This window comes from Amphiura filiformis, chromosome 5 (genome assembly GCF_039555335.1).
Source record: "Amphiura filiformis chromosome 5, Afil_fr2py, whole genome shotgun sequence".
Classification (NCBI taxonomy): domain Eukaryota; kingdom Metazoa; phylum Echinodermata; class Ophiuroidea; order Amphilepidida; family Amphiuridae; genus Amphiura; species Amphiura filiformis.
The window spans coordinates 55,381,030-55,399,221 of record NC_092632.1 but is presented as its reverse complement, the minus strand read 5'-3'; the positions used below and the strand labels follow the sequence as shown (position 1 = coordinate 55,399,221).

Sequence of the window (18,192 nt, the reverse complement as noted above, 5' to 3'; positions counted from 1 at the left end):
AACCTTTCATATGACACATTGTTTGTTAAAATTGGCCCTATGGTTAGCTCAGACAATAATTATGAAATTGGGTCATTCAGTGTTTCTAGATCAAATCAAGAAAATTTGAGCAAGTACTAACATTACCTTCAAATATCCCCTATATTACTGACCAATATATTGGAAAAAAGTCACTAATATTATTTGGTAACTTTTTTGTAATAAAAAGATTCAAAAACCAGTTCTATAAATGGGACAGAAAGGCGAAAAAATAATATTTAAACATAGTATCCATTTTCAAACTTTTACCAATTTTAGTGAACGAGGCTTAGTGTCAAAACCACTTCATGTACAAAGTCAATGGGGTTTTCTAATGATAAAAAATGGCATAACTCAAAAACGCTTTGTTGGCAAAAATTAAAACTTGGCAGGCAAGTTTATCTCACCCAACTACACATCCTGTATCATTTTAAACCAAATCTGTGCATGACACCGTAGCCGATGTTTCTACCTTAAGCTTACCACCAGCATGACCAGTTTAACTTTAAGCAGGGCCAGTGACTGACACCTCGAATGTCGTTAACTCATGAATAAGAGTCATAAGAGTAGTCTTGAAATCACGCCTTGCAATAGGCGCACCCCTGATTAGCAGGGTAATGAAAATTGAAAAAGTAAAAGTTCACAACAAAGTAGGCCTACAAAATAAGAACACATGAACAATATCATATCAACACAATCAATCAATCAATCGTGCAAAATCCGTCACAACGTACAGCTCGTCACCCAAATAAACTCAGTCTCCTCCTCTGTCTGTTTGATTAGATTTTGTGTGGACATGTAAAATGTGTGGAGTGAACGCATTCAAACCGGCGGCAGAGTTGAAACTCGAAACTAAAGCCTCGGTTTCAAGTTCATGAACCAAATACTTTTTTTAAATTCAGAAAATACAATACGGTCAGGCAAAAAAAAAAAGATTATTTGCTTGTACCGACCTAAAGTTTTATTTGTTTTACTGTACAAATGAATACCGTCCCTAATTTTGGAAATTCCAGATAAAATCAACCAATCTTGCAAAATCATTATTGCTATAAATTTCGCACAATAAAACATTTGGGGCCTAGGGGCTAGGGCATATAGGCCTAAAACGGATACATATAATGACATATTGACTACTAGTAGGCCTATACTGTTGCTTTTTTTTTTTTTTATTAAAGGAAGGGTGTAAAGGGAGTTTAATGTGAAAGGAACGTTATTTGAGAAAAGATGTGAACTAATTTTTCAAATCATCTTCGAATTCAAATAAAACCAATGATCCAAAACATAATGAGGCCAGGGTGACAGTGTTTAGGAAGTCAGCGCCCTAAAATTATTTTGACTGGCTCAAAACTGTAAATTTATGAAATAAAAAGATTGTTGTCTATTAAACTAAATACTAAAATAGTTAGTGTTTCTTTCAAGTGACACTAATTTGAATGAAAATGAAATTGTATTAAACCCAAAAATAGTTACGAGCGCCTGCCCTGCTTCAAACCATGGAGGCCCCTAGGCCTACTACTATTTCCATGACCAAACTAATTTCAACTTATACCGGGTTAGGGACCGATCAATATGTATGCGGCGGTGGGGTAATGGAAGAAATTCGGGGAAAAACAAATGTTTGTTTTTTGAACAAGAAGGGGAAAATTTATTGAAAAATGAGGAGAGCGTGAAAGTTTGAATTGAGCAATAATTGAAAAAATAATCGATTGTATGATATGAAATAATATTATTGGTGAATTGTTTTCAAACCTATTTTTTTAGGGGCATGGCAGGGATGTATAAACAGCGCGTATATAACTTTTTGATGAATCCAAGTGTTTGAAAATATTGGATCGAAAACACAATTAATGATTAATAATAATTAATAATTAATAATGATAACATACACGCCCAATATTGGTCTTGCTATGAGTTTTAACAATATTCGATTACGTCTCGTCAACGAGTCCAATCAGAGAGGAAAAAGAAAGAGAGCTAATGGAATTATATACTTGAGATAATCCCGTATATATAAATTAATCCTGTTGCATCTATATAGTCCTTTATTCTTTAAGTAGTTAGACCATGGAAATAGCAACTATTTCCATGGTTAGACATCCACTTCAGATAACTTATGAGTAAGTGTGATGTTTGAGACCGCCCACGGCCCACGGTGGATCGATTTGTTCTCTGGAACTGGAAATATTTCCAATGGAAAGTATGAAACTGCTGCTCGGATGGGATACCACAATGTGGATAAATAGTATAGGCCTATGCAGAAAGAAATTTTTTAAGTGTTGTAAAATTTCCCCAACTCCCGTTTTTGTTTTGTTGTTGTTGTGTTGGGGTTTTTGGTTTTTTTTTTTTTTTTTGGTTGTAACTATAAATATCTAAAGAAGAAACTTTTAAGATTTTTAGAGAATCATTTCTAATTCTATTTGAGACTGAAAACGACAACAAGCGACGAAAATGACAATTTTATCTGAAATATGACTGGCCAGTGTCAGGGCCTGCATGTATGGTATGAGCTGGTATGCATGGCATGATGACAAGTAAGCACTGGACATATCCCTAAAACTAAAAGAAGTTAGCTTAGCTGTAACCTGGACTGCAACTTGTGTATCCAGTATCATCCCGGGTTCAAACCCTATTGCTATATAGGTGTGGCGGGACGGCCGATTGCCGGGAGCGAAAGCACGTGAAATGTCTCAATGTGGTTATTAAATGAAAACCTGGTTAGGCTGTAACTTGGTATATGAATGTCAGGTGGCCGGGTTGACACCAGTTCCCAAAATGGGAACACGAAAAGTTTTGTATTGAGACTAGGGTAAGTCGTGGGGCAGAACCCCACCTTCCGATACCTTTTACAAGCAGAAGTGCATCTAAATAATATCACGTATGAGTTCTCTTTCTTTAACTTCAACAGTGCTTTATTTCCATAACTCCAGACTACAACGTACAAGACTCAGTCACACCCCTATACTTTAGCTTCCTACTACTTCCACTACCCCTGCAATGCTACCCAGCTAGCACCCTCCCTCATCTGCAGCAAAAGATGAGAATCACAAGGAAAAAAATGTGTTAATACAATTTAACATGAAAGGCCTACAAAAGTCTAAGTTATTTTGGTACCAAATGAAAAATTGGGCATAGTAGCCCCGCTCAGCGCATGCTAATAGTAATGACACTTACGAACACATGCAAGCATGTATTGGTAAAGTATCATCATAAAATCTATATACACATAATAAAACAATATGATTCCAACAGCATGTGCACTAATCACGTACATAATAAAAATAAACATGACTCCCCAAATAAAATCCTCTCTTGTTTATACAATATAAAACTCACCAAAATGATATCCTCTCAAAAGCCACAATACTCCTCAGACTTAGTTGAGGTATCTCTCAGGCATAACATCGCCCCACGCGATGTTACTCCTTTACTCTGCAATCCTTTGGTATGTCTTTTAGGCATAAGATCGCCCCACGCGATATTATCCCTTCACTCCGCAATCCTTTGGTATGTCTTTCAGGCATAAGATCGCCCCACGCGATATTATCCCTTTACTCCGCAATCCTTTGGTATATCTTTTAGGCATAAGATCGCCCCACGCGATATTACCCCTTTACTCCGCAATCCAATGGTATGTGTTTAAGGCATAAGATCGCCCCACGCGATATTACCCCTTTACTCCGCAATCCTTTGGTATCTCTTTAAGGCATAAGATCGCCCCACGCGATATTACCCTTTACTCCGCAATCCTTTGGTATGTCTTTTAGGCATAAGATCGCCCCACGCGATATTATCCCTTTACTCCGCAATCCTTTGGTATGTATGTAAGGCATAAGATCGCCCCACGCGATATTACACCTTTACTCCGCAATCTTTTGGTATATCTTTTTAAGGCATAAGATCGCCCCACGCGATATTACTCCTTTACTCCGCAATCCTCGGGTATGTATGTAAGGCATAAGATCGCCCCACGCGATATTACACCTTTACTCCGCAATCTTTAGGTATATCTTTTTAAGGCATAAGATCGGCCCACGCGATATTACCCCTTTACTCCGCAATCCTCTGGTATGTATGTAAGGCATAAGATCGCCCCACGCGATATTACACCTTTACTCCGCAATCTTTTGGTATATCTTTTTAAGGCATAAGATCGCCCCACGCGATATTACTCCTCACTCCGCAATCCTCTGGTATGACTTTAAGGTATAAGATCGCCCCACGCGATATTACCCCTTACTCCGCAATCCTCTGGTATATGACTTCAAGGTATAAGATCGCCCCACGCGATATTACCCCTTACTCCGCAATCCTCTGGTATGAATTTAAGGTATAAGATCGCCCCACGCGATATTACCCCTTACTCCATAATCCTCTGGTATATGACTTAAAGGTATAAGATCGCCCCACGCGATATTACCCTTACTCCGCAATCTTCTGGTATGAATTTAAGGTATAAGATCGCCCCACGCGATATTACCCCTTACTCCGCAATCCTCTGGTATATGACTTTAAGGTATAAGATCGCCCCACGCGATATTACCCCTTACTCCGCAATCCTCTGGTATGAATTTAAGGTATAAGATCGCCCCACGCGATATTACCCCTTACTCCGCAATCCTCTGGTATGACTTCAAGGTATAAGATCGCCCCACGCGATATTACCCCTTACTCCGCAATCTTCTGGTATGACTTTAAGGTATAAGATCGCCCACGCGATATTACCCTTACTCCGCAATCCTCTGGTATGAATTTAAGGTATAAGATCGCCCACGCGATATTACCCCTTACTCCGCAATCCTCTGGTATGACTTTAAGGTATAAGATCGCCCCACGCGATATTACCCCTTACTCCGCAATCCTCTGATATGAATTTAAGGTATAAGATCGCCCCACGCGACATTACCCCTTACTCCGCAATCCTCTGGTATATGACTTAAAGGTATAAGATCGCCCCACGCGATATTACCCCTTACTCCGCAATCTTCTGGTATCTGAAAAGCAAACATCACGTGCACGGAGCCATAACACATTTCTGTTGGAATCAATAATAAAATAAATAATAATCAATATACCAAATCAACTCACCACATCTTTCCGTGAACGCTTAATATTCACATAAATATATATGAATATTTAAATATACCTTTTCACACAAAGTCCTACATAAAATCCTAGGCCCTGTACATGACAATCTCATAAAAAAAACCTAATTATCTTTAAGTAGCATTTGGGTGTGACTTGTACATAAATACTATGATCTAAATGTTAAAACCTCTATGATTTGAAACAAATTGTAATTTCGTTACAAGACTACTTTTGGTTGAGGCCTATGTTTGTATATTAGCTAATAAGCATAAATAATGTCAAAGGTCAGGCAACATTGCAAACACATAATATTTTGTGAAATGGAAGAAAGAGAGTGTGAGTATTATTTTCCAAACGAAAATAATACAACGCGAAGATATAATGACCCCTATTAATGCACAACATGCCACGTCTAAAATAATTAATTAAATCTAAGAGCCGAAAATATAAAACGGGGAACCCCCGTATTGATGCAATTAGCACATGTACATTGTACACGCACTCCAGTAATGCACCTGTACTGTACACGTACCTATGACCTGGAAGAAAGGTCATCCATCACCTTCGCACGTAAGCACCCACACAATGATGGAACCCATATTTAATTACAAATATAAAATAATTCACCACACCAAACTAATTCAGCTCTTTCTCACTTCCCACTTTACCTAGAAAGCTGAATTGCACACCATAGTAAGGGCAAAGGTATGCTGTCTGGTTTAGGACCTATGATGATAAAATACTAGAATGAGAAATCATGAATTTGGAGGTGCATTTGAAACCATTAACGACAAGAAATTTGGATGCAGCGCTATGCACACCGCTTACACGTGCGAAACAACATAGCCAAATCACCCAACTTACGTATGAAGAAAATCGTCCAAAACACATTTAAAAACTGATTCCACGATCTCAAAACCACCTCCACGCGTTCTATACACGATACCTAACTTAATTTGGAACAATTTACTTCCGAAACAATTTTAATACTCTAAAAATAATGAAAATAAAAATACGACAAAGAAAAGCTGTATATATTCACCTGCAGCAAAAGATGAGAATGACACGAGGTCGCCCAGCCGTACGGCGCGCTGGTTGGCTGACGGAGATAATTGATTGGATACGTACGGCGCGCTTATTGGCTGAACGGTTAATTGATTGGATACGTACGCTAATTGGCTGACAGAGATAATTGATTGACTGAAAATTACAAGAAATCCAATTTAAAGGGATACACGCGATTTGGGTAGGAAAATGAAATGGGAATTACCTGAAAATAATATTATGTGTTGACTTGATTTACCAATACCGTTTCATAGGTCTACTGAATGAGAGGTCTCACACATAATAGTTTTGTGGGTATCAAACTCCTCTTCCTTACATCTTCTCTGGTCCAGCATATCATACTAGCGATCAATAAATATAGTCTTGCCCCCCCCCCCTTGCCCCCTCTGTTTTCATTGTCCTTATGATATAATAAGTAATGCAACAATTGATTTGTGATGAGTGAAACCATTTGTGAAACTTTGGACCATGATAGCATTGTTTAAAATATTTCACCTCATTGTATTATTAACTAACCTTCAACCAAGTTGGGGCATAGAAGAAAATGGTCCCAATAAATTTATATCTTTTGAAAGAATGCACAACAAAACAAGTGCAGTGGTCCTGCGACCACAAAGAGAGTAGTTTTGATTTTTGACCCTAGACAGACACTCAAAATTTGTGACCAACCCATAAGGCACTAGCTATGTGTGCAAGTATCACTCGGCTATATTGTTTGTTGCAGAAGAGGCATTTTGTATCAATAACCCCAAAGCTGTAAACACCCTAGAGACTATTCATAACCTCATTAATAAACGCGATGCGTGCGATCCAATCATATTTTATTATTTTGTGAAAACGCGAACGCAAATCGAGGTCATTAATATCTCACAATTGACCGCAAAATGCGTAATTGTTCCAATGTCGCACACAATTGACTTCTGCGTGCGCCGTATTGTGCGTCCAACGAATTGCTCGCGCGCTGGCTGCCGTATTTGGATTGCGCGCTACCATATTTGCACAGATTCTGATACGCACTTTTGTTATTGGTCGTTTTGTTTTAGGCTGATCGATTTTGGGAAAGGGAAGATGTAAAAAGTGTTTATTTTTACAAACTTTTGAGGAAAATTTTGTGTTATTTTGTAAAGTTAAAAGATCAAAGTGACGGTTATGAATGAGGTTAATAACTTTGCATCGGTTATATGTCGGGCATTGTGAAAAATCTAAACATTTTGCTTTGGACCTCGGAATCCCCTCGGGATATTCCTCGGTTCCAAAGGCAAAATGTTTAGATTTTCACAATGCCCTCCAAAAACCGATGCGCAGTTATTAACCTCTAATTCATAACCTCATTAATAAACGCGATGCGTGCGATCCAATCATATTTTATTATTTACGAAAACGCGAACGCAAATCGAGGTCATTAATATCTCACAATTGACCGCAAAATGCGTAATTGTTCCAATGTCGCACACAATTGACTTCTGCGTGCGCGGTATTGTGCGTCCAACAAACTGCGCGCGCGCTGGCTGCCGTATTTGGATTGCGCGCTACCATATTTGCACAGATTGTGATACGCACTTTTGTTATTGGTCGTTCTGTTTTAGCCTGATCGATTTTTGGCAAGGGAAGATGTAAAAATCATCTATTTTTATAAACTTTTGAGCAAAATTTTGTGTTATTTTGTAAGGTGAAGAGATTAAAGTGACGGTTATGAATGAGGTTAATAACTTTGCATCGGTAATATGTCGGGCATTGTGAAAAATCTAAACATTTTGCTTTGGACCTCGAATATCCTCGGGGCTACGCCCCTCGGATATTCCTCGGTTCCAAAGGCAAAATGTTTAGATTTTTCACAATGCCTCCAAATAACCGATGCGCAGTTATTTAGAATAAACGATAGGAATTTTATTTTTGCCTATCCTCTACCGTGTGATAGACGACAGGCAGGTCCAATATTTTGAGTAGTGGATGCCGGCGCAGCCGGTATCCACTACGATAAAAATATTGACCTGCCTGTCGTCTATCATAGGTAGAGGATAGGCAAAATAAAAAATTCCTATCGTTTATTCTCATTCTTAGTCAGTTAAATATTATTTTAATAACTGTAAACAATTTTTTAAAGCAAAAACTAAGTTACCGTCATAAAATGAACGAACCTTGTTTACAACTTCACGTATTCTGTTGCGCGTACTGCTAGCGCGTTCGCGTAATCCACACTAGTCTACGCATCCAGCGCGATACATACGCGCACCTCTAAACGCGTGTTACGCATTATCAAGACGCATGATGACGTGGTGTCGTCTACGGCCTGATAGACGGCACCCGAAATCATGAGATTGTCCAATCAGAAAATGTGGATACGAACTAGACCACTCCCACTGACTAAGAATAACCTCTAAGCAATGCATGTCAAGTGGTGTCACCCTGCAATGTTGTTTGTGGTAGAAGCAGCATTTTGAAGGCATTTTGTCTCGGACCGGAAGGGACCCTTTAATGACCTTTGACCCCAAATCTGTACACACCATAGAGATACTAACTAATGCCAAATTGCCAATGCATGTGTGCAAGTGCATGCATGGCACAACACTGCTGTGTTGTTTGTGGTATAGAAGACACATTTTGAATGTATTTCATCTTGTTCGAACTTGCCACCGGTTATATATATGGGGAGAGCGAGTTGGCGCAGCGGTAGTTCCCTCGCCTTGCACCACTGAGGTCCCGGGTTCAAGCCCCGGCCGTGCCCAAGTACTATATGTGCATTTGGTTTATCCCGATTCCATGCTCGCTCTTGCAGGTTTTCCCCGGGATCTCCGGTTTCCTCCTGCTTTAAAAAATCGGTGATTAGTTGTTTGGTTATCAAAAACTTCCTTCACCCAATGGAACTTGGGGAGCTGCACAGATAATTGGTGAATGTTACAATCTAAGTGCGGATAGGTCCCCTGCGCCAGGTTCGGCTGCAACTGGCCTCAATGATGTGATCTGATTGTGATGATTCACCATGGCAGCGAAATTACAGCGCTTTGCATCCTTCAAGATCTAGCTGGGAAAAGGCGCTGTATAAATTCGAAATTTATTTTATTATTTTATTATTAGGCCTACTAATGTTATTTCAGCATTTTGAGTAAAGAATAGAAAAAATAAAAAATTAAATGGAAATCGTACATTACTACATTATGGCTTTATTGAGAACCAATAATAGTGGAAAGTTTACCTACTTACCATGCTTACCCACTCACTCCGGACATAAGCTTTGATACCCAACCCTTTCACTGTCGTATTAATTTACTTCCATGGTTGCAAATATGTGTCACCACATGTTTTTCAGGATGTTAACTTCACAAATACATCCGAATATATTGGAAAAATACGGAAAAGAATACAGAATGGCCTATATACAGGGTGTAACAATTTGTACAATTGCATTTTGACTTCTCAGGAAAAAACTAAAAGAGTTACTGCACAAATGTAATATGCAATAGAATTAGTGATATCTTGGCTAAAAGAAGACGTTTAGTTGGTTTCTTTACTAGCTTGGGTTCAAAAGTTATGTCCGATTAATTAAATCGTCCAGAAAACGTATTGGGCCACTTTTACCATGTTAGCGTGTATATCAAGTTTGAACCGCGTTGATTGGTTTATCGTGCATTGAACATCAAAGAACTGACACAAAAGAATTATAAGTGGTGTTTCTTCATATAATTAACATGAACTTAATAATAATATGATATTTCTTTAAAATCTATAAATGAAGTCATGAAATCTCTTCCGAATTATCTTATAAATAGAATAATTTCTCATATCTCCGAGATATCATTGGTAAAATTGAGAACAGTTTTTGCACCCATAAGTGCAAAACAATAAAAAATTGAAATTAAGTTCAGCTGGGCTTCTAGCTGTTCTGGGGCGACCACTATTGCCAGCATTTCTGTCAACAAATTTTATATACTTCTCATAGTTATATGTCCATGGTTCAACTCTATTCAGTCACTTCTGTAACATTTAGACAAAAGTGGCCCAAGCGGTTTTAAGACTAGGTTACATAATTGGCTATATCTTTACTTGTATACCTACGATTTTATTGAAGCAAAGCTTATCTGGTGGCTAAAGAAATTATCTTGATAGACATATTAATATCAAACCAAAAAATAGGCGGCATACTTGTGTCATTCTATTTTCAAAATTGTACAAATTTTATTGTTACACCCTGTATATACAGAACCAATGTCCAAACCTTAGATATACTCGTGTCACATAAATCGACAGCAGGCTACAATAATTGCCTATTGTAATTTTGAGAACAAATTACAAAACATGGTTCAAGCATATACATTTAGACATATTTATTCACAAATCTTTGTGCAAGAACAAATGATAATGAGACCAATTAAAGGGAATAATCAGAAATAATTAAGGTGATTACTTAACAGATGTATACATTTACAATTTGCAAATATTGTTCAATGTTTATATATAGAAACGTGGGTTCAGTTTCATTCTGCCACATAATATAGATGAATAATATACAAATAAAAATATATCAATACCCCTACGAATCCCTATCCATACTCCTTTTAAAGGAAGCAGTCGGTAATAATTCATGATGGTCTGCTTGAAGCAGACCATCATGAATTATTATTATTATAGATTATATTTCACACTTCTTCTCTTATTATTCTTATCGATTTTGGGCGATCTTCATATTTTTATCCCGGATTTAAACTCACCTTGTAAATGTACAGTCTTCAGTAAGAGAGAAGCAACCAAAATCAGAAAGAGAAGTTTGATATCATTGTTCTGCATCATCTTGTCCTTTCTTCCTCATAATTTTACCACATCGGCGTACATGTATGGTGCATTTATATAATAGTTGAGTTGTATAGCAAATATAACCACGTCTAAAGTCAAATAACCTCTAGTTTACTTTGTCAGTACTCCTTCAGATCTATAGAATCAATACTTTCCTTCGTTCCACAACGGTTTATAAGTAATTCCACGAATATATTTTCCAAAGTAATCATTTTGTAATTCCAATTTTATATCATGATTTTGTCATATCCATCAGCAATTGCAGTTAAAATAAGATTTGATATTATCACCACCGTATACCATTTATCACCAGCACAAATTGCACAATAAAAATATGGAATCATATCTTTCTTCCTTGTACCACCTCTCTTTCTCTTGTATTATTATGTAAATCCACAAGGCCTATTCACCACATTCTTCACTTGTGAATCAAAGGTATCGATCCAATGCACTTTTAGAGATGGTTTTCACATGTTTCATCAGTGTTAATTTTTGAAGCAATAAAACAAACCAGCAGATAGACGTACATTACTTTTGATGTGTTAACATTGTATAATTCATGTAATTAATTAGTTCTGATGTTTGAACTTGTATTGTTTGATACTCGCCATGCGCCAACAGGTGAATATTTGAATTCGCAAAAATTTGTATCTAAGCCATTATCCTGTTGGCCATGGATTTCTACAGAGTAAATAAAATTCTCTTTAAAAGGGAAAGCTGACCACACAATAATTGAGAAGATGTCTTTTTAGTTTGATGGTAGTTTGACGCTCCAGTAAATTCACTTCCCCCTTGTCCTCTGTATTGTCTTTGTCCTGTCATTTCTTGTCCGTCCCATCTTGACCCTGTCCATTGAACAAGAATATTTTCCAAGTTAGAGGTGGGGCAAGCTGAAAGCTCAGTTTTGCTTTATTTATCAATTTGATCACATTGATCACCATATAGGCCTAACATTCTTTAAAATGTATAATAAAATAAATTTAAATTATTGCCTAAGTTTCGTTTGCATTATACAATGTATATGGATCATATTGATCAGCTATACCGGTATCATGCATGCTGCGTATTTTCTTATGTTGTTTACTTTATTGCTTTAAATTAATTTGTTATATTATAGTTTTGTATACCATTGTTTTGATTTATATGATTTGTAAATCACTATGTAACATTCTTTATAGTTTATATGAATATAAAATATTTCACAGTTTTAGGGGCCTGAGCTTTCGATCCTAGCAGGATCTTTATCAAAAGCAATAAAATATTGTTAGTTATTGCAATTGCCTAAGCTTTGCTAGCCACAGAGGAGTAAGATAGACAGAGCGCGTACCACCAGTCAAAGTCTCCGCCTCATCCGATAATGAGGGCCGATTGTTCCATGAAATGCGACAGGCGAGACTGCTACGCAATTACCGCGTATTTTCATTGTCTATTGCGTAATCGCGAAAGCACGCAACGCTCTATCGCGTATACGCGAAGGCACGCAGCGTTGGCGTGATTGTTAGACACAGCACGATCGAACAATCGGCCCTCATGAATATGCGAGAACTGGTAGCATACAATACACGGGGACTTTGACTGGTGGTACGCGCTCTGTCTATCTTACTCCTCTGTGTTGCTAGCATTTTATATACATTGTATTGATCATATTGATCTGTTTATCATGCATGCTGAGTATTTTCTTGATTATATTGATTACTTATTGCTTGAAATTAATTATATTATATTAACGTTGTGATATGTGATATATATCTGTTTTGTATGTGATATATGACAATAAAACACAAGAATGAATGAATGAATGAATGGGTGAATGAATGAATGAATGGATGGATGGATGAATGAATGAGTGAATGAATGAATGAATGAATGAATGATTGACTCTAATATGCCATCTATCTCATGAAGAATTAACGAATTTTAATTTTAAAAACTATGATCATACAATTTCAAAGTTATTAAAACAAAACAGTTATACATAAAAGGTTCATATCACCACCAAATCCGCCTGTAAAGCGGTTTCCAGTATAGTCGCTTTTTAAAACGCACGGCTAAAGAGTCATTTATGCAGAGTTCAGTTCTGATTAAGATGATATTTAAACTGAAATAAAATTGTATTTCAAAGTTTAACTCGAATTATGGCCGGAAGCACAACCTCTAAATTCTATGGAAAGCCAAAAAAATACCGATTTTTTTTTTTAGGTGTTTTTGAAAAAAACCCATCCGTATATCTTCACTCAGCTTGCTTGGAACTTAGACCCTATGCTTGGAAGCTCTTGGACGAAATTGTGTGATCAGGTGTATCGAGGTGGAAACTGTGCATTGTTTACAAGGGCGTCAATCCGAAGTTGAAGGTGGGGGGTGGGCACAATGTTATTGAAATATGCATAACAATTTGTAAGCGCTCTTTTAGCAAAGTCATATAGTTCATTGAATTTACACAAAACAGGCGAAAATAGTAACTTTTTGCCCAAGATTTGCAATTTAAAGAGAATTGGCCATTGCTCATTCTAGTGACGCAAGTATATGGACAATAGGCCTATAAGTGTGCATTTTCAGTTAATGACATAAAATTTGAAAAATATTGTAAGGAACACTTGAGGTTTTGACTGTTAAAACCTACATTTTGGTCAAAAAATGTGCTTGGATAGGTAGTTTTCAACAGATTTACCACATTCGCCTTGCTATAACATTGAATTGCGTTATCTGTTGACCTAGTGACGAAAAGTGTTTTTAGGGGGAAGTGTTAGCTTTCGTTTGATATAAAACGAATTCTGATTGGATGAAGGGAACACTTGAGGTTTCGACAAAAACCAATCAAAGAGGCCCATTTTTCAGCTAGAAGCTGTACAGCTCTTCGATGCTATTCCACTCAATCAACCGTGTAGTGTAATCAAAGACTGTATAGTGGAGACAATCACTGCTTGCTTGAGAGCTCTTGGACGAAAATGTGTGCTCAGATGCATCGAGGTGGAAACTGTGCGCATGATGGTTTATAAGAGAATCGTTTTTGTATAGAAGTGGGTATCTCGTCGCGGATGTGCCCCCCAGTCGTTGGTAAAAATATTACAAAATGAGCCGCCAAATGAAGGCATAATATGGTGGACACTTTTTACACTATTATTGTGTAAATTGTAGTTGCAAAACAATTTGTCGGGGCCAGCAGGCCCGTACGCAGGATTTCATTTGGGGGTTGCTGATTTTGAAAAAGTGGACTTTTTCTGGGGGGGGGGCGATTTTGTGAAAAGTGGACTGTCTTGTTCTGTTGTTTCCTCCTCGGAGAAGACAAACTATTCAAATTTCATCATTTTGATAAGAACCTAGTACCTATTCATTTTTGACATGAACCTATTCATTTTATAAAATGACAAACCAATCTTATCAAATTTGACTGCGTTAGTGTCATTTTGATCCGATTCAAGAGAAATCTGTAAATTTTTGAAGAGAAATCTGTAATGTCCCCTCCGAATAGTTTTCACATTTGAATAGATTTTATTCATTTGTGAGCATTAATTTTTAGAGTGTATTTTGGCTGAAGATATACCATAATTTTAAATATTTTTCTCCTACCCCACCGTTTACAAAAGCACTGCCATGTCATCCAATCAGTAGCGTGTATGGTGTTGGGGCATTAATATTGGGCGAAAATTGCCAATTTTATAGACATTTTCAATCCCCCGCCGAAAAAAATCTCGGTGCCGCGCCGGCACTATAAGCCTATAACCCTACTGACGTTTTGCCGCATTTCACCGTAAATATTCACCTTACATAGTTCAGTAACGTATGAAAAATATATACATTCAGTGAGAAAAAAGTAACAGAAAGAAAGAAATTGAGATCGAGAAAGAAAAATTCAGAAAGAAAAAAATTCAGAAAAAAAATTCACTGAAATCAAAAAAAAAAAAAAAAAAAAAAAAATTCACTGAAATCAAAAAAAAAAAACAAAAACAAAAACGAAATCAAAAAAAGAAATTCAGAAAGAAATGTCAGAAAGAAGAAAATTCAGCCTGAGAAGGAAATCCAGAAATAATTCCAGAAAGAAGAAAAAAGAAGGAAATTCTGAAGGAAATTCAGAAAGAATCATCACGGAAAGAACGAAATTAAGAAATAAATTAAGAAATAAATGTTAGAAATTTAAAAGAAGGAAATCAGAAATTCAGAATACAGTTCAGAAAAAATTTGAAGAAGGAAATTCAGAAAGAATGAAATTCAGAAAGAAAGAAATTCAGAAAGAAGTTCACCTAGCACAAAACTGAGAACTTAAAGAAATCCAGAAAGAAATTCGTGAGAAGGAAATTTAGAAAGAAGGAAATTCATAAAGAAAGAAATTCAGAAAGAAGTTCACTGCAGAACTAGAAAAAATCCAGAAAGAAATTCGAAAGAAGGAAATTCAGAAAGAAGTTTACTGAGCACAAAACTAAGAAAGAAATTAAGAAATCCAGAAAGAAATGACAAAAATTCGAAAGAAGGAAATTCAAAAAGAAAGAAAAAAGGGAGAATTTCAGAAAGAAAATGAGAAATTCAGCAAGATGAAATAATCAAAAAGAAAGACTAAAGTAAAGAGGGCGCTATACATGTTGTCTACCTGCCGTCTTCTGACTGCCACCAGGCCTGGACTAATTCCAGTGGCGTAACTCCTATGGGCTCTGGGGGGCCGCGCCCCCGGGCACCCGGGCTAAGGGGGCACCCATCAGACCTGGATACCCTTTCGACACGATAATACTTTGTTATAGGAAAGAAGTGGAAACCTTTACCCACCATGCATAGAATTATACTCATCATTTGGGTGCCCCCTTCAACACAAAATTTGTGCGCGCTTCGCGAGCATTGCACATAAATTGTCGTTTGAAAGACCAAAACTCAACTTTATTATACCAAGTTTGTAAGCACATTTTTGCGCGCCCGCACCACTGGTATTGTGTATTCTTTCCTCTGGGCGCCACAACCCCTAGTTACGTCACTACAGCTAGTGACGAATCTTCAAAAGTAAAGACATTGGAGAAGATGTAAACATTTTTTTATTAACATGAAGTTCATTGAAACATGAAATAAATTTGATCTGAGACACTATTTGTAAGTTATTCGGTAGGTCTATGGCTTTCAATACCAAAATTGATTAGCTCTACATCATGCATACATAGTCCGACGAGTAGGACCTGTTTTTTCTTAGTTGGCAACACTCTGATCGCTCAAGAAAGATTAACTGCGAAAGTCCACTAACTGCCCCACCCGAAAAAAAATCGGGCGGCGCTGTACGCACTGCAAAAACAAGTGTTTATATTTAAACACCATATTGTGTTTATCAGAGCAACACTTAATAAACACATAATTCATGTTAATGGTCTAACACTAATGTTAATGGTTCTAACACTAATGTTCATAAATTAACACTTGGTGTTATATTACAAACATTAGTGTTTGTAATATAACACCAAGTGTTAATTTATTAACATTAGTGTTAGACCATTAACATGAATTATGTGTTTATTAAGTGTTGCTCTGATAAACACAATATGGTGTTTAAATATAAACACTTGTTTTTGCAGTGCGGTCACTGGAATTTCGCTAGATAGATTTGTGAGATAGTGATCATAGTCTGAGCTGAGCATAGTCTGGTAACTAAGCAAATAGGTCCTACACCAGTGGCATAGCGACCGGGGGGCAGAGAGGGGCACGTGCCCTGGGCGCCCCTACCCAATTACCCAATTCTGCGCCCCCTCCAGCGATGAAAGTCGAAATTTTTACGCGCTTCGCGCGCATTTCACCACAAAATAATTTAAAAGATCAATTTAAGACCGATATTCAACTTCATTATGACCAAAATTAATGCGTGATTGGCCATATTTGCACATTTTCAAGAATTGGGGGAGGGGCGCCATTATGTATCCTTAGCCCTGGGCGCCACAACCCCTAGCTACGCCACTCTCCTACAGGTCGGAGTATGCACATCCTTGGTCAGGGGCACCCGATCTACTTTCGCCCCCGGGCACCCTGGCCCAAAGTTACGCCACTGACTAATTCACCTGAGCTGATAATATAAAAATTCATTTTATGCCAAGAAGCTTTCCAGATTCTGTTTCACTTAGCAGATGATCCAATTGTCTTATTGTCTTATTAATGATCAACGCTCGTTTACGCATTATATGGACACAAAAAGAGACTTAGTAGAAGAAAGAATGCTATGTTTGGAAGTGTTAGTTTTGGTCACGAAAATTACGAATTGTCTGTTTAACGACTTTTATTCTTAACTCTTTCTGATTTAAATAAATAAATAAATATTTTTTCAGCTTTTACCCGCTGACCAAACTACCAAAAAAGGTAATTTATGAAAGCAAAGTGTCTGACGACATGGGCGGTTTTTTTTTACTGACTGATAGGCCTACAAGGTTTTATAACAATATGATAATTAGCCAAGACAACTTTTGGTTGAAATCTCACAGAATTATGTTTGACTGATTACAAAACTACCCTCTGTTTGCTAGCTTTTGCTATCTCCTCAAGATTTTTTGCTCGGGGTTCGATCCCAAAATCAGAATTGTTAGTAGCAAGCCTATATAGCCCCTGCGCCGGGCTGGGGAGGCACTCAACACAAAATGACCATACTGGTATGGACGTCCCCCCCCGTTCGGCGGAGCTGCGTGGTACAAAAAAGAGCTCTTGACCCTCTACATGTAGTGATTTTGATAAGTTCAGCTCCAAAAGACCCCTTAATTGCGCATTTCTCATGAAAATACAAAGAACCATTTTTCTTGGCTAAAGAACTTTTTTTTTGTTCTACAAAGAACCATTTTTTAAAAACCTATAAGCTTGAAGAACTTTAAAGAAAGAACCCTCAACTTTAGGGTCTAACAGCCAAGAAAATGATTTATTGGTATCAAAAAGGTCTAAAAGGATTAATACTATAAGCCTAGAAAGTCCCTAAGCCTATTTAAATATTTAAAGTTCTTTATAGAACTTTTTAAGGCTCTTCCTAGACAACAAAATATGGTGCTAGCATGGACAAAAGGTTCTATTTGCACCTTTTTTGGTAAGACTGTGTAAAAATTAATGAATAGCTGCAATAGACCTATGTCCATATGATTAGATTTATGCATGTCGTTCACACTTAAAAATAGCCTAATAGGTAGTCAAAAATGACCCTAAAGTATGCAGGGTCAACTATGCACCGAACCAAGTGAAGTCATTTTTGACCCGGTACATGAAGTCAAATGATTTGACCCAATTGTAGTTAAAAATGAC

General features: G+C 37.2%; 1 protein-coding gene across 6 annotated transcripts in view; it reads right to left on the bottom strand.

The window, feature by feature from the left end:
* The window catches only part of LOC140153397 (hyalin-like), a 43,147-nt gene extending 31,834 nt beyond the window's left edge, over positions 1 to 11,313 (bottom strand). For 3 of the 6 annotated variants that reach the window (XM_072176144.1, XM_072176141.1, XM_072176142.1), the window contains exon 1: positions 10,875 to 11,313. In XM_072176144.1, coding sequence (XP_072032245.1) covers positions 10,875 to 10,953 — 79 coding nt within the window. In that variant the 5' untranslated portion in view covers positions 10,954 to 11,313. The remainder of the gene's footprint in view (positions 1 to 10,874) is intronic. The other 3 variants (XM_072176140.1, XM_072176146.1, XM_072176145.1) reach the window with 1 other exon arrangement.
* Between the last annotated feature and the right edge of the window lie 6,879 nt (positions 11,314 to 18,192).